Source organism: Lupinus angustifolius, chromosome LG03 (assembly GCF_001865875.1).
Source record: "Lupinus angustifolius cultivar Tanjil chromosome LG03, LupAngTanjil_v1.0, whole genome shotgun sequence".
NCBI lineage: Eukaryota > Viridiplantae > Streptophyta > Magnoliopsida > Fabales > Fabaceae > Lupinus > Lupinus angustifolius.
In genome coordinates, this window is record NC_032011.1 from 1,223,777 (window position 1) to 1,243,199 (window position 19,423).

Here is a 19,423-nt window from a genome sequence, read left to right on the forward strand (position 1 = left end):
TTTATTGCACAAGAATTAAAAAATATGTATCCATATATCCATAACGAATTAAAGGAGAAAAAATGTATCTACTAACAATGTATGAATTTTATAGAATGTTATTGCACCATCTACCATATGTATTTTATCATCATTGACTTTTCAAAAAATGAATGATATAACGATGTATAAATCTTTAGATAAATATTACACTTATTAATAAGATCATCACGATTTCCACTAATATTTGAGGCATTGGAAAGAGAAAAATGAAATTGAAGAAATAAATCCGGGAAGGACATAGGTAAGAAAAATGATAGTATTACAATATGAAAACATGCATAGACACATAATATATAACTTATCAATAATTATCAATGGTCATCCTTCTATACAAAAGAAGGAACAATTGCTACTGCCCAAAATGCATATTTAGAATATAACCAAACTTAGAGAATACTTAAGGTTTTGATAAATCTTAGAAATAACTTGCAAAGCTTATTCTAATTAGAAGAAGTACACAACATTGTTAATATATAAATACACCCACTTAGTCATGAATTCCATAAGATACCATATAGCATCATGAGAAACCAGCCTTTTCATTATTATAGATCGAGTTCTCATGATGTTATATATATATATCAAACCCATAAATTTAACCCATGCATGATTTAGCTAAAAAGGGTTATTATGTTGATATATGCTAAAATCCATTGGCATATGAAGGTGCCCAATAATCAGCTCCATTTTCACTTCCAACATGTTGGGTGCAAGACAAAGGGACCAAGCATAACCCTCTACTCCTCAAGTCCTTTGGTTTTTCTTCTCCATCCTGAATTATAATTTTGAAAATAAATAAATAAATAGCATAATCATATTTGTCCATCAAGTTTTGAATCTCATATTTGACATTATGTACAATTATTTGTTTACCTCTTACTAGCATTTTCTCTTCTTTGTATATACATTTAAAAAATACATCACATGCACCCCATTTAGTTGTGGTTTAACATGAATTAATGTGTTGTACATAAAACTTTACCTTAAAAAAATTTGCCTGTTTTTTTTTATCACATTCACGTCCTTAATAAGTAAAACAAGTAAAACACATATCTAATATTAATTAATGTTTTATATAACAAATATGTACAATAAGTGTTGTGTATTTGATTTTAACTATATTTTTAGTTTGTATATATAAAAAAAAGATAAAGAAAAAATGTATGCAACATTACATATCTTGTTAAGAATTAGATGCAAAATTAATAGAACTCCTCTAATATATTTTCTCTTTCTATTTCTTTTTTACCAACAAAAAAAGCAAAGTATAAAAGTGATAGTGCAAAAGTGTTTTCTGAATAAATGATAAAAAGCATGCAAAGCCTAACACTTTCTACAAATTCTCTGTACTATAATGAAATCTTGAAACTAATGGTGATAATGATGGTAATCATTAGAATGATACTTCATAATTAATCAAAACAAATGAGTCAAATGAATGAGAAGCTAAACTCATCTTGTGACAGCTTTGAATAAAAAAGAAACAATTCACATTACCTTGTATGAAGAAGCTCCCTTCCTTTTTAGGCCATTTTCATCCAACAGCTATATATATTAGGAATGAAAAGGAAAAAATAAAGTATAAATTAGTAATAATTTCACATCTCTTTGTATCCTTCTTTGACTTAATATGAGCAATGAAGCATAATCATGCTTTTTACTTAGCTTTTAAAGCATGCTATAAAAAGCTGAGAAACCTTGTTGCATGTTTTAATACCTTCTTTTTAGTATATAAATATTAATAATAATAATAATAATAATAAATGGGTTGAAGGATCCAATAAAGCATATATATACCTGACCTGGGTCCTCAGGAAATACAGAATTTCTTTCTACATGTACCTGTTGTGTAAATTTTAGAAAGCAAAAGATTAAACATTCCCTTCAATTTTATATTCAAGTACATGAAATGAAGGTCATTTTTGTCCTACTCAAACAACATGTATGTATAAAGTGTTCAATAAGTGATAACACCAATTATTGCATAATTTGTGTTATTTCTTAAGCTACATTTAGTTAACAGAAAAATGGTAATATATTATAATTTGAGAGAGTTTGGGAAAAGAGTAGTTACATAGGGTTGATTCCTCATGTTTTTTGATGCATTGTCCAAGTAAGGAGAGCTTAGTGCCTGCAAAGAGAATAAAAAATGTATAACTCCCATAACTAAAGAATGTTATGTATTGAAACATCAAAATTTGTGAAAACTTTAACTGCATGTTCTCACAGACTATAAGAATATATAATATGTGGTGAAGAAACATCACCTCAATTTGACCCTGCAGGAATCTGATATATCCAATGGCTTCTAACAACACAGAAGCTGTGTCAGTCTGCAAAAGTGAAGAACACATACAACTTGTTGAATGTGAAACTCAACTCAATGGTAAAAGATAATAGATATTATTATTAACACTGTGGAACATGGAATGGTGGAAACTGGAAAATAACTGTTCACAAAATTTTCTAAAACCAAAAAAAGCTAGAAGTTTATGGTTTTATTTCGGAAATTTCGGTTGCGGTTGTATTTACTGTAATTACAAAAATCATAATGTTGCGACCTTAGTTGTGACTATGGACCATAAATTGATGAGTAAGAAACTTCATACTCATTATTGTGTATCAAAATTAATTAAAGTGATAACTTGATTATTACCTTTCCAAATGGAGAAACTAGTTGGTGAAGGGCTGTTATTCTATCACCTAGCTTTTCCTTCCTCACCTGATGCAGGTTGAAAATATATACATTGAAGTTAGGAAATGAAACTCATGATTTTCTCTTTTCCAACAAATATTCAATGGCAGAAAGAATATTAGAGTCTTATAGAGAAAAGGACAACACATAAGAGAACAACAACAACAACATACAAGTGAGAAAAAGAGAGAAACCTTTAGAGGTGGTTGGTTTGAAGATTGTTGAACCCTAGCCTTCTTATTACTCACTCCAATAGGGGCAGTGCTATTACACTAAAGAAACAAATATAAATTAATTTGAATATATAACACATGTTTAAGAATCATCTATGTATATGCTTTAAGTAGAATATTAATTAAAAGTTGAAAGTTTGGAGTGATAAAATAAGAAGAAAACCATTATCTTTCATACCTCAGATGTTTGATCTAGAAGTTGATTAATCTTCTTCTGGTCTACATTGTTATAAGTGAAGTCCAATATATTATTACTACTCAAGCTAGTAGTGACACAAGACATAGGTGAAAAAATTGGAACCATATGTGACCAAGATGAACCAGCAACCTGAAATTCCTCATGCTCATGGCCATACAAATTACCACTTTGAGAAACTTCTTGCTTAATTATATCAAAAATAGGAACTCTTGAAGATGGATCAAGAATTTGTTCATCCCAGTTTTCCAACTTTTTAGTTTGAAAATGACTCAGACCCATCCTTTCTTCTTCCCCAGGTAATCCAGTGCTGAAAAATTGAAAATCAAACAGAATACATAATTTTTTCACACCATATAAGTTAATATAAAATGAAATTTTGACAAGTTAAGTAACTTATAATAGGTATCTAAGTTGGATAAACACTCATAAAATGCATATTTCACTCATCAACTTTAGTAAACAAATGAAAGAAACAGTGTTTCAACATTAACAATATACAAATAACAGTTGAAGTTATAGGTAATAAATACTATATATATTGAACTAAACACCATTAACATAGACACAAAAGGAAGATTTACAAAAGCAGTTGACTCCATGATTGAGGAGGCTCATGATTTTCTGCCAAAGAATTGAAGGGAATTGAAGAAGATCCAAGCACATATTGAGAAGGGTTCAAAGAAGGTGGATGCATGTTCCACCAGTTAGAGTTTCCTGCCATCATCTAATTTAATTTGCTACACTGAAAGAATCTTCTATGAAAAACTTCAATTCATGTACATGCCTTCAAAAAGAACCAATCAAAAATGATTTTTTTTTTAATCTCCTTTTTTCCTTCAACTTTTTCCTACTTTCACCTTTGTGGTATTTCCTTGTATGTGCACAAAACAAAGCCTTTGTCTAAAGCTTTGAGAGCTATGCTTTGCTTTGTTACTAACTCTTGAAGAAACTTAAAGCCTTTAGGTCTCAAAGTATTTTATGGAGATGTACTAAGGAACTTTGCATATTTTGCTTTCTCTTTCCTTTCTTTCATTTTTTTTCCTTTTTATTCTTGCTTTTGCTTTATTATAAAGTAGTATAGAAAAGCTTGTTGATAGTGTTTTGAGGCCATAAATTAATAATAGTTAGTAACCATTGCTTAATTCCATAATTTGGGGTTGAAGATACATACACCTTGGGATTGTTTTTGCTTTTGTTTTAAGGGTAGCTAGCTAGGGTTGGGGTAGAGGTAGGGCATAATAGCATTGAGATCAATGTCAGATGCTTTATTTCTTTATTCTCTGCACCAATAATTCACTTTAACCCACAAAAATACAAAAATACAAAAATATAGTGGCTCATTAAAATAAGAGGACTAAAGTAGAAAATTATATAGGAATTGTTCATGTGTTACTGGCATGCCCTTTTTCAAATTAAATATGATGGTGAGTTCCAATTTCACCTTAGGAGTAAAAAGATAGTAATATAATTATCTTATTTATCATACATGTATGGAATTCAACACATTATGTATATGTATTGAGTTTTTTATTATAATGGTTTCATGAAATTAATATAAAAGTGACAAATTTCATCTGAATCATGCCTTATTCTCCTACCTGTATTATGTAACTACTATGTTATAACCATTATTAATGGTAATATGTACGAATATATTTTTTTTGCACTATAACAATTATGTCCGAGTCAGAAACATCTACAGGCATGTGAGACTAATTCTTCCAACGGGTATTTTTCCATCCACAAGACTTGAACCCAAGACCTTATTTAAGGGAAGTAAGCATGTATCACTTGAACCAACACTCTTTAGTATATCATGAATATTTGTAATCAGTAATAGAAGGTGAAGCCTAGGCTGACTTTGATGAATCCTGGCCTAACTCACCTCAATTTTATACGCATAAAAAAAATATAAAAATTAACTAGCACTATTAGCAATATAGAGAATTATTAAACACAATTAAAAGAGACATAAATTAATGGTTATTTTTCTTTAACATATCATTAAGTGAATCAGATTCTACGCTCATCAGAAAAAGCCAAGCGATGTAAATTTAAGTGTGGAGTTAGCTTTTGGAATATTCAGTGTCTGGCAGAAAAATAATTAGAGATTCAGGTATAAGAATTATTAATTTCTATAAAATGCGAAATAATTCAATAAACTGAACCATTCCTGAACAAAAGATCTGTTGCAATTAATCCTTATGGTTTGTATTTAAAGTTACGCTGCCTCATTCAAAAACACCCAAAAGTTCAAATTGGTAAACAATAAAAGAAGAATCAAAAGAAATTAACTCATAATTCATTTATTTTTGCTGCCACCAAAATAATGATGTACAACAACCCATGTCCATGTGAAGGACTACTATAAAATTACTCATTTTATTTGCAAAGTGCCAAAAAATTAGTTTTTAAGATAAAAAAATATTTACCTTAAATAAAAAATAGAGTAACTCAAAATTTGCCATGTTATAATACTATTGGATTATTTTCTTAGATATGTAATCTTAATGATTATGTCTATCACTAAGGTCTATTTGCAAGTGAGTTTTGAGAAAAATGAAAGAAAAATAATGACTTGAAAGTCATAAAATATATTGGTGAGATAGTTCTAAAACCTTCATTTTCTATTTATTCATCTCTGAAATTCAACTCGTAAACAGAGCCTAAACAAATATTTGATGTGGTATAGAGTTTGAGAGACTCATCAGTCATCACAGATGGAGTACCGACCAAAAATCCAGATATTGTGCACTATGATCCAAAAAGAGAAAGTTTTAGATACAACAAGAACAAAATTACATTTCCCAAACGACAAAGAGAAAGTTTTAGATCGATACTAGCACATGCTATTTGTACGTACTTTATGGTTTCTACTTCATAATTTTATACATTTCCTCTATGCCTCCCAAATAACACCACCCAATAAAGAAACTAAGTTCACAAATATATTGTGATATTAATATAGTAAAAAAAGTTATAAATTAATTGTATTATACTACTTACTAAATTTTTAATTAGCATGCAGTGATCAAATTACTGGAATAATGTCACTTATATCATCATTTATGTGAACATCTTTTAATTAGATTTTCATGACAAATCAAATAAAATATTATAAGGAGTGGGTATAGATGTTATTCTTTTGATCACTACATGTTAACTAAAATTATTTAGCAGATTACGATTAGAAAAGAAAACATTGTATATCTTGAGTACCATAATCATTTATAATAATGACATTTTTTTGTGAAAAGTAATGACTCACATGAATCTTTCGTCGTTAATTTTTTCCACATTTCTATTTTGTCCATCAAAAAATTTAAAGTTCAATATCTTCAATTTTAAAACACCCCTTTAAGTAAGTTTTCTTACAAGAAAAAAAACTTGTGTTAATGATTTATAAGGAAAACACAACCCAATACAACTATATCTTTAAGCAAAAAACTCTTAGTAACTAATTTTTTATAAAAAAAACATATTAAGGGATTAAAAATATATTATCTATATTTTCAGGAGTAAAAACATGTTTTAACCAATATCAAGTAACGATAGCTTGTCAAATAAACTAAAGGAAGCTTTTTTTTTGGCAAGAAATGTTATAACAATTAGTAACTAAACCAAAATTAGGAAGAATTGAACACTGAGGAAAGATGAGTAGCTTGAATGCAAAAAAAAAGAAAAAGGAGAAGAAAAACAAAGAAAGAAAAACTAAATTTCAAGCCAAACCAGGCATTGAAGCCACAATTCATACATAATACAGGTACAAAATTTCCTTCTACCATATCATACCCTTTTTCTAAGCAACTCTAAATTATTGTTCAGATATCTGTAAATAAACCATCTGAGTGTATCCATTGAATACAGAATTGTCAAGTTTGGCCAAACCAAGCCTTTGGAACAAACCATACCTCCCATCTTCAACGATAGGACTCGGTACTCGAGCAGGATCATATCTTGTTTGATGGGTAAGGGAAGGACCAGCAACTGGTGGGAGTTCCCAATAAACATCAAGAATAGATTCTATAAACCTGCTGTTCTGAAAATGTTGTGGATGAGATATTGGCTTATTGCTATGGTTGAAGTTATCACGCATGTAGCCTCGAACTCCCCACCATGCTTCATCTGAACCACAAAGTTCTGCAATGTCAACTGCTTTCTCCCAGAATTTCTTCCTTCTTGACCTGATCCTAGCTTCATCACTGTCTTTGAAGCAACTGTGTCCCCCACCTTAGATCAACAATAGAACCCCCAAAGAAAAGTTATTTTCCTTATCTGGATTCTGTTAATGGATACTTGTAATACCTAATAATGCTGCTAGATTAATGTATTACAATAATGAAAAGCAGCTCCACAGTCCACATTACTATAAGGATTATCATCAGTTGCAGGAACCAACCAAAGATTTTCCAAAATTTGGGTGCTGTACTTAATGGTGGCAATGCCTAGCAAAATATTAATCTGGATATTTATGCAACCAACATCACAATTTGAAAAAGCTTTCTAGTATTCAGTTGATCACTTTTGGCTTTTCATTGATGCACTTCATCATTTTCTGCTGCTTACCTGAATATCGTATATCCAATTCTTCAATCTGTCTAATATTAACACTAACATCTTTGTTCCTCATTTCAAATGTTACATTTATTGGCCAAAGGCCATCAAGCATCAATAATTGTAACACATCAAACTTGTATAACTATTTCAATAGGAAATGCAACACTAATGAATTCCTATAACATGAAACTTACATGCATTTCTCACTGAAGCAGAAAGAAAATTGAGTGAAATATGATAGTAATTCAATGGGAAAGGGAGAGTTTACACACCTCTTATATAAGATTGATCGCATATCTGTCTCAATGAATAATGGTCACCAGTTCCAGTGTCATAGTTATCTTCAAAAACAACATGATGGAACCCAGCTTTTAAAGCTTGTTCAACTCTGCCCATTAAGACATGTTATTGTATACTAATGTTAAGCAATAGCAAATTTTTCAGGGGTAATCAGCTACTGGATCATAAATCCCGAAGATCATATAAATTACCTTTTCAATTCATTCTGATGGTCATCAAAAAATATAAGAACCCGACTATGGTCCACAATCCCATGTTTGTGCAGCACCTTTGGCCAGTCAACACTTCCAAAATCCACAAAGTCCTTTCCAGCAAAATATGTGCAGTTTCCATCAACATAGGCAGGTCCCTTTTTCAGATACTTCTCTGGATGCCTAGGTGAAAGAGAAATAATTGGTGTGTTTGGCATAGCCTGCCGCAAAACCCAAGTTGAATGTCCCTTGAAAGCACCACTCTCGATCATCAAATCTGGTTTCAGCCAACGGGCCATAAACCAAAGCCCAAAGCTGTGGTCAAAACCCATCCCATACATGTTGTTCTTGATTGGCCTGGTTTCATATATAGGAACAAACTCTTCTAGCCCCTTAAGCAAATCTTTTGATGTCCATTCTACTGTTTTACCATGTTTCGATCTGCCTTTACCAAGGATAAGATTATAAGTATCCAACAACAATGAACTGTATGACTTAAGTGATTTCAAAATTAGAAAAATAAGAATTTGAAACAATGGGAAAACACATTGTCATTCAATGACTTGTATCATTAACATTATATATCTACAGCATTATTGAACTTATCTCTCCGATTCTCCAATGTCAACCAAGTGCAACTTCAAACTTCAATAACACCTATCTTCTACTTGAAGGAAAATACTAGTTTGGCCACAAAACATTTCATAATTCATGTTATATTTGAATAATACTACCTACACAGTTACATGTATCACCTCACATTTCATCTGTACACTTACCACCATTTGACTATCACTGGCCCCACTAAAACTGCTAAAACTACACTCTAATCCCGCTAGCTGCCTCATGCTAATGTGAGGTAACATAAGAGAGAAATAATGTGCAACAAGTGTTTTATTCTTTCAAATGTTCTTGTTTGATACATACTTTCCTACATGAGTAATGTGATATGTAAAACAAATCCTGCCAACTTTTGGGAAAACTTTACTTTCAAGTACATATATTTTGCGTGAGAGAGAATCCACTTCCTCCGGGAGTAAGTTAAAATATCTACTCTACATCTAAGTCATTCATTCTATAAAAATCTAATGGTTCAGATCTATTGACTAATTCAAATCACATGAATCACCAGGAGTAAGTTAAAATATCTACTCTACATCTTAGTCATTCATTCTATAAAAATCTAATGATTCAGATCTACCGACTAATTCAAATCACATGAATCATTAGATATTCATAGAATGGATATCTAAGATGTGGACTATGTTTTTTTTAACTTACTTCTGGAGTAAGTAGGTCCCCTCTCATTTTGCATTATAAAAATCAAAAAATTGACAAGTTATCAAAATTGAAAAATATATGTTAATGAAACATTGTCAAGAGCACTATTAATGAACTAGGAACACCTCTACCTATTTTTTCATTCATGAGACGTGACCGTAAGATCTTACTTAATGGGGAAATGAGCTCCTAGCCATCTGAACCAACGAGCATTGGTTACTAAAAATGGTAATTTGGTTCCATTCAGATCAAGATCAGGAAATTATTAAAACTGGTTTTATTTTTTTAGATTGTTTGCTTTCTTCATTAAAAACATTCAAACCAAATAAATTTCCAAAAACAAACAAAACTCCAAACCCAAATCTAGCATCTAATTAAAAACCCTAAAAATGGTGAAAATGAGAATAAATGGATCAGATCAAAACATCAAATACAACGCGTGCATTTAAAAGAAACTTACACCAAGGCACACCGAGTGCTCCAAAATCAGATTCAAGTCCATCAAATCCAAAAAAGCGAGCACGAGAAACAGGATCAAAAGAGGAAATACAAACAAATCCACGAGAGGTGAAGAGAAACGACGAAGCGAGCAATAAGAGAAGAATGAAGAATACGATGATAGCACAAGACCATTGGTAATGGGAACCGGTGATTTTGGAGACGTAATTGGAAACCTTGTTGGTGATGCGACAGAATAAGAGCTTGTGTTTCTTTGTTTTAGATTCGTCGGAGGAGGAAGTTGCGCCGTCGTCGATGGCGTCGCCGTGAAGATTGTAGCGGCGGGAGGAGAGTGCTCGCTCTAACATTATGGTGGTGGTGTTTTTGTTCCCTTTGGAAATCACATTCTTGTTTTTTTTTCTTAGTAAAGTTTCTTTGTATTATTGCTTATTACATTAGTATTTATTATTCTTTTCTTTCTTCTTATGGTTCTATTCTTAAATTCTTCTTTAAATATGTAGTTTTTTCTCATACTAAATTTACTTCAACTATATATATATATGAATAGTATAAGAGATTTTTACGGGTATCATTATTACTTATCATTTATATTTAATGATAATTGATTCTTAAGTCTTAAATAAAAGTAATACATACAAATGAATAGTGATAATGCATTGTATAAATTTTTCATTAATGCCTAAATATTATACTCATGAATTTATTCCTTTTAAAGATAAATAGATCAAAGTAGTGAGTTTTACTTCTCCTAAATCTTTTTCTTAGAAAAATCTAATCGGAACCAAATTTCTTCTTCATGAATGTATTTATGTATGAGTTTAAAAGCTGTGTACAGATAGAATAAAGTTTTTTATATTGTCAGCATGTCTATACCATTATTTTATATTACTTTTGATTGAAAGTCAATAATAATTAATATATGAATGATAGATGATTTGCTGATAATGTAAAAAACATAACAACTGTGTTTATTGCGGGACACCTGATGATGTTCATATGGATCTATTATGTACCTTTGCATCTAGCATTGGGTAGACCTTATACAATAATTGTCATAGCTCTATCGTATCTTTTATTTCAGCTCTTCTACAAGAATCACAAACAAGTTGTTCGACCCGTTAATCCTCTAAGGCCCAAATAACTCAATTTTCTCTCATGAACTATTTGGGTTAATGGATTATTTCGATCCAAAACTTGAGATAATGGTTGTAATCCAAAAAAAGATTCATAAGTGGTCTTTAATGGAGTTGAAGCCACCAAATTTTGAGGAGTAAGTATCAATTTATGTCTAATTGCTCCACATATAGTTCCTCTAACCATATTTTCTAAACGAACCAGCGCTAATCCAAATTGATCTTGTAAGAGATTTGCTACATAACGAATCCGTTTATTTTTCACATGATTCATATCGTCAAGCATACCCAATCCAAATTTCATTCCAATCAAACGATCCACAGTTGTCAATATATTATCGGTGTATACATACACATGATCATCTCTCGATTTCCATACACAAGACACAAAATTGAGAGATTATCTCTACACATTTTATAGACATCCCGTATTTTTTTTAATAAAATTATTGAATGAAAAAAATTCTCCAAATTGACCTAGAACCTCATAATTAGAAGTTGAGATTATGCATTTCACATAATTGATAATTTTTTATAAATGAGTTTAAGTGGGTCTTAAGGGCCCACTAAAAGTTTAAAACTAGGACATATTGGTCCTATAATAAGCATAGGAAAATAATTACATCCATTATTTCTATCAAATTAACAAAGATTAAGAGTTTTCAATTGTTAAAAATTGTTTAGCCATTAAACAAAAAGATCATTCCCAACCATATGAATATGATTATAGAATCATTTGGGTGTTATGTGTTGTATTATTGGGCTCCAAATAAAAGAACTCAAATGTGTATTTATTCCTAATTTGCCAAATAAGGGACCAAAAAACCTACTTGAAGGCAAAGAATAAACTCTTTAAGAAACTTTTATACAAAACTTCATAATATAATGTGCAAAACTAAGGAATAACCCAAAAATACAAGGTGTCACATAATACTTTAGCTTATGATCTTCACCAATATAGCTATATAATATAACTATAGCACATTTTTCAATTATGTTTACTCTGCCATGGTGTGTCTAGGAGCTCTTTTTGGATGCAAACGTTCCACTACTATTGTGGGTTATCTTCTATCAGTTTTGGTCACAGTTTCAATTCTTTGTGTTTTGCGTTTGATATGTTATGGTATTCATTGGTTACTAAAGAAGAAAGATTCTACTCATGATGTTGAATATCATCCAAATGATGGCATAGAAATGCAATCACAGAACACAAGGCATGGTGGCCAATAGATTCATTCTTCACCCACAAGCATTCTATAATTCTGTGACTCTTTGAACAAGAGCTTTTTGTGCTAGTTTTTAACCTGTAATTAAGTTCATTAACTTCATAAAGTGTGTTATTTTATTAAAAGAAATTAAGTTTGAATAGGAAACAAATTGGTTTCAATTACACTTTTTATGTTGGTTTTAATCTTTTGCTTGCACACCCCACCAATTACACTTTTTATGTTGCATATTAGGGGTGAGCAAGAACCAGCCTTACTCGCTCACCCGGTACAATCCGATCATGACCGGGTTCAAATAAGGCCGGGTCTCATCAAGTCTCAGGCCAGATTCAGGTTCAAAAATTAGAACCTGTCAATATTTAGGACCGGATAAGAACCAAACATGATTCGGTCCGACCCGTCTCATGATCACTCACTCATCATATTTGTACGTGTCTCTATTCATTCAAATATGTATAAAGTTATAACACTTTTTTGGTCGAAAATATTATTGATTCTCTAAACTTTTCATCATATATACATTATTATATATATATATACATATATCATTTTATATATCAAATTACATATTCATAATAATAACTAATATTGAGAAGACCTTATCTAAAATAAGCATGTATAATATTTAGTCACGTCTAGGAGTCAGGTTAGCTTCAGATATGGGGTCAGACTTAAAAAATAACTCGACCAACATTTAGGGTCGGGTAAAGACAAGCCTTAATCCGTCTTATGCTCAGCCCTATTGCATACTACTACGATCTTGTGGTAAAACTTAAGGAGCTGAGTTGCAAGCTTTATCCATGCAGGAAGTTCTTGATGTGAGAATTTTGAATCTACAATCAAATGAAAATTTCAATGAACAATAATACAACACAATTTTGTGCATGGAACAACCTCAACTACAGAAAATTTTATTATAAACTTACTGTTTGAACAATTCTCCTAACAAATAAAGCAATGAAAAATGCCATGTTGCACAAACTGATATTTATAATTTTGTTTAACATAATCTCATGTGTATCTATGAATATATGGTTATGTGTAACTTTCGGTATTATCTAATGCTGCACTAAAGATATATGCTACCATATCATGCAAAGTTTGACATAATGATAGTTATAAAGTTATAATATACAAAACATATACAAGTGAATAGTTCTGTTAAGAAGCTGGAGCTACAGCATCTACGACATCATCGGACTCGTCGACTACCATTTCATTTCTGAAAAGTAATTTCAAATATGGAAGAACCATGGGAAGGATGGGCAAATCTGCTATATTGATACTCATCATGTCGAATGCAACACAGGTTTTATGCATGTGTGATTCATCGAATACCGGAATTTTTGGATATCTTTGGCTGAAATGAGTAAGGATGATTCGATATGCATTGGCAGAGTCTCCCATTTCTATGGCTTCACTTGTGGTGCTGTGGTTTTTTGCTATGGCCTCCTCTACCATAGCCTCCTCAAAAGTTGCCTGCATCATAATTAGCAAATCATACGTAAATAACTAGCGGCCTCACAAGTGGCATTAAGCAATAACGAGCAATCCTCTGCCGACTTAGGTAGTGACTAGAATAGTTCTTTAGTGCATACTTCTCCAATAGTAGCCTAAATACAATTACAATGTCTGATTCTTATGTAGGTCTCATTCCATGTCATTTTTAAGAAACTTATGGCACATGCTAAAGCATTAAAAGCTCAGACAACGTCAAGTAATTTATAGAAAGACTTACCTCATGTATAAGAACGGTGGCACCTTGAGATGCTTCTACCAGCTCCGGGCAGGGCCTTGTGTCACCAGAATATACAATCTTCCAGCCAGGTATCACTTTTCCGACACTGTTACTCCTCTCTTCGGCTTGCAAAACAACACCAAATGCCTGTGGGCAATGTATAACAGGGAAGCTAATCAAGGACTTCAGCCCAGCTTCGTGGATTACTCCCTTAAATTTCTTCAGGACAGGAGAAACTGCATCTTTGTCATTATTATTGTTCAGATCCTGAGAATCAACTAGAGTTCCTAGGGAGCTATCCTCAAAAGCATCCAATGAAGCTGTTGTGGTGTGTTTGCAGTCAAGAAATAGCATATTTAAATCTTCAAGCCTTTGGTATGCATCTAAATATCTCTTAAGCTGCCGAGGTCCTACCACAAGCAAGGGCTCATGAGGCACCCCCTTCAGCAGATCACGACGCAGAGCAAGAATCCTAGCCAAGCCAGTATGGTGGTCAGCATGAATATGTGAAATCCAAATGCACCGTAGAGCTCTCACAGCATCATCAGCACCACTTACACCATATCTGTTTCCGAGGGATATATCAACGACCAGTTCAGATTAAAAGAGAAAACGAGCAGTATTATAAACATGAATGTTAAGAATCTGAACAGGACTTGCCTTCTTTTAAGTTGTCCCAAGGTCCCTTCACCACAATCCAAGAGCAAACCTCCTTTTGCGAAAAGATTTATATATATTGAGCTCACATTTCTGTACTTGGATGGCTGGGACGAACCAGTTCCAAGAAGAACTATCTCCAAATCATCTCTCCTTATGTTTTCCAAACAAGCAGGAACACCATCTGCACACTGCAACGGCTCCTCAATCATCATCTTATAATCGGACATAGGAACTAAATCATCTTTTCTCTGACTGGATTGTTGCCACAGCTGATTTACATGCTGAGCTGCTTCCACGATCTCTGGAATCTCTGACAGCAACCCATCAATGATTTCTGAGGAAACGACCGTACTAGGAATACAAGATCTATCTAACCCAAGATGAGAATATGGACGCAAAGTAAACTGTATAGCATAGAGTAAATACATTTTGTCAATATTTGAGAATGGCAAACACGAGAAAAAGAATCAAAAAACAAAATCGAAATCCTATGGTAAAAAATGCATCTCAAGAAAGTTGGAGCAGCACTTATAGATGAGAATATGACAAACTCTGTTAAGGTGGTTTGGTCATGTGAGAAGATCAATAGAAACTCCAGTGAGAAAAGTGGAACAAATGGAAGATAACGACTAAAAAGTATACAGGACAAAAAAAGACCGTGAGTTACAAGGTTTTACAGAAAATCTAAGATATAAAACTTCACCTGCATATATTTATTTCGTCATACCACCACTTCCATGGGTTTCACAAAAAGAACATTCTTATACTATTTCTTAGTGATACATCCAAAAAAATATAATTCAGAAACAATGGGTTTGATGACCAAAAATATGTTTCCTATTTTGAAAATTAGATGATTGTTACTTAAACTTGTATTGTAGCAAGTAGCAACAGCTATAATCATAATGCTTTAAATTGTTAACAATAATTAGAAGTTACTTCATTTTGAAAAGATTGATACAATCATAAAAGGCATGAATTGTCATAATTAGATGCTTATCATACTCCAAAACTAACTATATGCAAAGAAGTCTACAAGAACACATAAGTTCACAGCCAGGCCATGTCAATCTTCTATACCTTGAGAAGATTTTCAGCAGAAATGACTTCAGAAAATTCTGAAAAAGAACCCTGCAGAAGAATCAAATAAAATATTTTAATTAGATTCATTTATGTATTAACCACCATTGTCCAGGAAAACAAAATTCCTCTTCTAGCATATTGTGACAAACCTCACTTGAAGCAAGGGAGCGATTTTGAAGTGACTGAAACCCTGGAGCTGGAAAGAACTGAGGACAAAGGTAATTAAGTCGTGTTGCATATTTTGCACTAGATTGCAAAATTGGAATCTCCACATTCTTCCTGCAAACAGCATAAGCATCCATGAGTAATCACTAATAAAGAAGGTAGGAGAAGCAGAAAAAGGACATTCAAGAAAGACTAACACCTTACTTTTCATGTCCAGCCATGATATGTTGTGCAGAACCAAATTTCTTCATCCATTTTTGGTAATTTGAACAACTCACAACAGATGCAGGACTTAAGTGAATTACACATGTGACACTCTTACCAGCATCTGGCATGTTGCCCTCTGGACCACAATAGCTAGTGAGTGATTGTACAGACAATAATGTTTCCAAATGAGATTCTGTTGGGCAATCAACGAGGAGTACAATGGGACCGGGAAGAGAGGGATCCATGACATCACTTGGATGAACCTATATGGCAGACAAACTGTTATATTAAGATGCATGGAAGCCCAACATCAAACTATAATACACTAAAGAATGTCAATGTGGATCAAAATCTATCTCTCTTAGATTCCATTTCCTTTTCTAAATTTCCTACTACCCTACTTTCGGTAAATAATGAGTTTGAGTTTTAGGAATTACCATAATATTCTGGCAATCAGATTTCACTGAATTCCCAAGCTGTAGTTCACGATACTTTGGCCCAGGTTTGAGACCGAGGGCCTTAGCCTTCTCTGGATCAAACTTTCCCATGATCTCAGGCAATTCACAAACATATACTACAGACATATCTCCAGGCTTTGCAGCAGACTGCCTTATACCATTGGGGGAGTCAAGGGTCTCCGGACTATGATCCATCCTCTCATGTGCACGACTATTTGGAGGTATTGGGAGCTTACATTCAAAGCAGTTTGGTTGCACGATAATAGCTGATATTTTGACCACCTCATCATCAATTAACACAATGGGGTCCAAAAGCTTACTTCGACTCAGTACGGCAGACTCATCAGTGCTAAAGTTAGGCCCAAAACTCTTTGTGTGAACCATAGCAGCACTTGGAATAAAAGATCTCATGGCATCTACTAAATACTTAAGATCTGAAGGGCCCCATACATTGACCTGCAAATTAAAAGAAACTATTATTTATAGCAAATATATATACTAAGAAATGGAGGGTTGCATTAAAATAATCTGTGACTTACAGACATTCCCTCGTCTCCTATGCCAGCCAAAGTAAGCAGCAAACCTGGAGTTGAAGACTGATTATGAGTATTTCAAGGCACTTCTCTATGTATCAACAGTCTAAATATCAATTTCCAGTATCTTAGTAAAGAAACTACACTATTATCGGCAATATCTGAAATGTATAACAACTAAAACCACAAGACTATTTATAATCCTAGACAGACCTGGAAGCCCACCCGCAGTCTCTGAGCAGACGCGAGAAAGAAATATGTGATCTATCTGAAGAAAGATGAATGATTCAAGACTATGAAACTAAAAAATTACAAGCTATCTTTTCATAAGTTGATAACGAGTAATGTGTAAAAAACATTAACACTAAAAGAAAAAGAAATAAGGGATCAAGTACAAGATATATCATACCTTTGATAATTTAATCTTATGCTCTGTGCAAAACCGTTGTAGCCCCTGAAAGAAACATCATATTAATTTGGGTAAATAAATACTAGAAGGTATTCGTTAAATTTTCAATGAAAAAAAGGCGGCCCCGTGCACAAGGCTCTCACTTAGTAGGGTCTGGGGAGAGTAGATGTGTGCAAGCCTTACCCCGCAAGTGGAAGATTGTTTCAAATTAGACAATAGGTTTTTAGACAGATAAGAAAATAGATAACAATATCGCAGAATTTCCTAATGCAACTTCAGACGAGACTCACCTCTCCAGCATTAAATATAAATCTTTGTCTGTTGAAGAAAAGCAGAACAGAAGGTGATGTATCTTGAGTATCCATTCCGGTCCCCAATATCTGCGGTAACCACAAAAAATAGAAGTGTAAGAGGGAAAGTGAAACTTGACCACAATGAGGGAAGTGAAACTAGTAAGAGGAGTTTTTACTGAGACAATGAGGGAAGTGAAACTTGACCCCTCAAAAAAAGTCACACACACATATACTTGATATACATAAACAGAAAGAACTGTTTTCTATAACATGTTAAAAATGCAAAACAAATCAAATCTCTATTATCCCGAATAAAGATATGAGATAAACAAACTCGCACAAGAATATTACTTATATGACCATAAGTTCAAGTATCAAAGCAAAGACGCTGTAACTAAATATAAGGAACAAACAGTATGAGTTATTTGATTTTCGAATAGCTTCTACACTTGTTATCTATTGGAATCGGTAACTAACAAACACCCAAATGAGAAAAGAATAGATTTTTACATAAAAAATGATAATTTATATATAGAATATACCTGTACATATGAAATAGTATTGATAGGATTGAGTTTTCGAACTTTCAAGTGTAGATTCTTTTTGAAAGCATCATTGTTATCTCTGCCCTCAGCCCTTCTCTTATTGAACCCAACTTCAACTTCCATTGACGTGGTGGTGGTGGTGATTCTGCGGCCAAGATGAAGAGGTACGTTACGGTGTCGTTTTGAAGCGAGAAGGGTGAAGAGAGACCTAAACTGAATGGTGGGTTTAGAAGAGAATCGGGAGAGAGAATGGAGGAAGAGACAAAAATTTGAACTTTGGAACATTAGATTGAGTGGGTGCCCACTTATTATTACAACCTCAAATGGGTAGGAAAGGTTTTACCCTACCCAACATAAAACCCTTTATCCATTTCAGAATTTGTGACCGATTTTTCTAACAAGTCGCTTTCAGAAATTGAACCATAGCATAAAGTGAAATCTTATATTACTTTACTAACATTTTGTTAATAATAAATTTTGTTTATGAATAAATAAATTAAATTTTGATTTATCTAGCTAACTCAATTCGAACATCCATTAGTATAAGACTTTACTAGATTTTTATGTATCATACTAAGTCAAATATCAAAAGTTCTAATAGCAACATTTGTTACTAGTCCCAAAAGAAGATTAATTCTTAACTCATACATGATTGTTTATACTCAAAAATATGTAATTATTTATAAATATATACATATTTTATATATTATGTTAATATACGAACAACTTAAATTGGTGATAGTGTTTATCCAAACTAGTGTATCGATCAACACTCCGTATCGACTCGTATTTATATTTTTTCTAATATATAACGTATCAACTTCATGTTATGCTATTTAAGGAAAAAAAAATTAAATATAAAAAATGTAATATAAAAACTCAGTAGAGAATGAAAATATAAATAAGAGTGTATGGAATATTAATGTTATATTAATATAAAAAATGAAAGCAATAAAAGTTTATATTATGTCATGGTGATGGTTTTTATTTGTTTTGCCTTTAATAGTATATATATA

The 19,423-nt window shown here is 32.5% G+C and overlaps 3 protein-coding genes and 1 long non-coding RNA gene across 5 annotated transcripts; 1 reads left to right on the plus strand and 3 right to left on the minus strand.

Annotated features, from left to right (window-relative positions):
- Positions 396-4,221, minus strand: LOC109342862 (transcription factor bHLH68-like). 2 transcript variants are annotated; one of them, XM_019580896.1, is made up of 9 exons: positions 3,751-4,219; positions 3,149-3,476; positions 2,932-3,009; positions 2,699-2,764; positions 2,310-2,375; positions 2,117-2,173; positions 1,840-1,884; positions 1,540-1,587; positions 396-814 (listed from the first exon to the last, which is right to left on the minus strand). In XM_019580896.1, the coding sequence occupies exons 1-9, from the start codon at positions 3,891-3,893 to the stop codon at positions 686-688; spliced, it is 960 nt and encodes a 319-aa protein (XP_019436441.1). In that variant the 5' UTR covers positions 3,894-4,219; the 3' UTR covers positions 396-685. The 2 variants fall into 2 exon arrangements, with proteins under 2 accessions (XP_019436441.1, XP_019436442.1); XM_019580897.1 differs by lacking the exon at positions 396-814 and adding an exon at positions 1,933-1,969 and having other exon boundaries at positions 1,840-1,891; positions 3,751-4,221.
- Positions 1,838-2,234, plus strand: LOC109342866. Its single transcript, XR_002107128.1, has 2 exons — positions 1,838-1,880; positions 2,113-2,234. It is a non-coding gene; the product is annotated as an uncharacterized LOC109342866 (long non-coding RNA).
- Positions 6,865-10,304, minus strand: LOC109342867. Its single transcript, XM_019580900.1, has 4 exons — positions 9,959-10,304; positions 8,218-8,662; positions 7,999-8,114; positions 6,865-7,399 (listed from the first exon to the last, which is right to left on the minus strand). The coding sequence occupies exons 1-4, from the start codon at positions 10,302-10,304 to the stop codon at positions 6,984-6,986; spliced, it is 1,323 nt and encodes a 440-aa protein (XP_019436445.1). The 3' UTR covers positions 6,865-6,983.
- On the minus strand, positions 13,366-18,730 carry LOC109342868 (zinc phosphodiesterase ELAC protein 2-like). The gene is made up of 12 exons (XM_019580901.1): positions 18,405-18,730; positions 17,860-17,949; positions 17,570-17,614; positions 17,374-17,428; positions 17,167-17,210; positions 16,607-17,083; positions 16,167-16,432; positions 15,947-16,076; positions 15,795-15,845; positions 14,715-15,118; positions 14,055-14,619; positions 13,366-13,795 (listed from the first exon to the last, which is right to left on the minus strand). The coding sequence occupies exons 1-12, from the start codon at positions 18,690-18,692 to the stop codon at positions 13,478-13,480; spliced, it is 2,733 nt and encodes a 910-aa protein (XP_019436446.1). The 5' UTR covers positions 18,693-18,730; the 3' UTR covers positions 13,366-13,477.

Bases quoted from the DNA above. Each gene is read 5' to 3' on its own strand.
- LOC109342868 (XM_019580901.1), bottom strand. From the start codon at position 18,692: ATGTTCCAAAGTTCAAATTTTTGTCTCTTCCTCCATTCTCTCTCCCGA. The intron at 17,615-17,859 runs GTGAGTCTCGTC...TGTTTCTTTCAG, and splicing joins TTATATTTAATGCTGGAGAG to GGGCTACAACGGTTTTGCAC. The intron at 15,846-15,946 runs GTTTGTCACAAT...ATTCTTCTGCAG, and splicing joins GCTCCCTTGCTTCAAGTGAG to GGTTCTTTTTCAGAATTTTC.
- LOC109342862 (XM_019580896.1), bottom strand. From the start codon at position 3,893: ATGATGGCAGGAAACTCTAACTGGTGGAACATGCATCCACCTTCTTTG. The intron at 2,765-2,931 runs GTTTCTCTCTTT...AACCTGCATCAG, and splicing joins CAAACCAACCACCTCTAAAG to GTGAGGAAGGAAAAGCTAGG. The intron at 1,588-1,839 runs GTATATATATGC...TAATATATATAG, and splicing joins TTCCTGAGGACCCAGGTCAG to CTGTTGGATGAAAATGGCCT.
- LOC109342867 (XM_019580900.1), bottom strand. From the start codon at position 10,304: ATGTTAGAGCGAGCACTCTCCTCCCGCCGCTACAATCTTCACGGCGAC. The intron at 8,663-9,958 runs GTAAGTTTCTTT...TCCTTGGTAAAG, and splicing joins AGCACTCGGTGTGCCTTGGT to GCAGATCGAAACATGGTAAA. The intron at 8,115-8,217 runs GTAATTTATATG...CTTAATGGGCAG, and splicing joins CATCAGAATGAATTGAAAAG to AGTTGAACAAGCTTTAAAAG.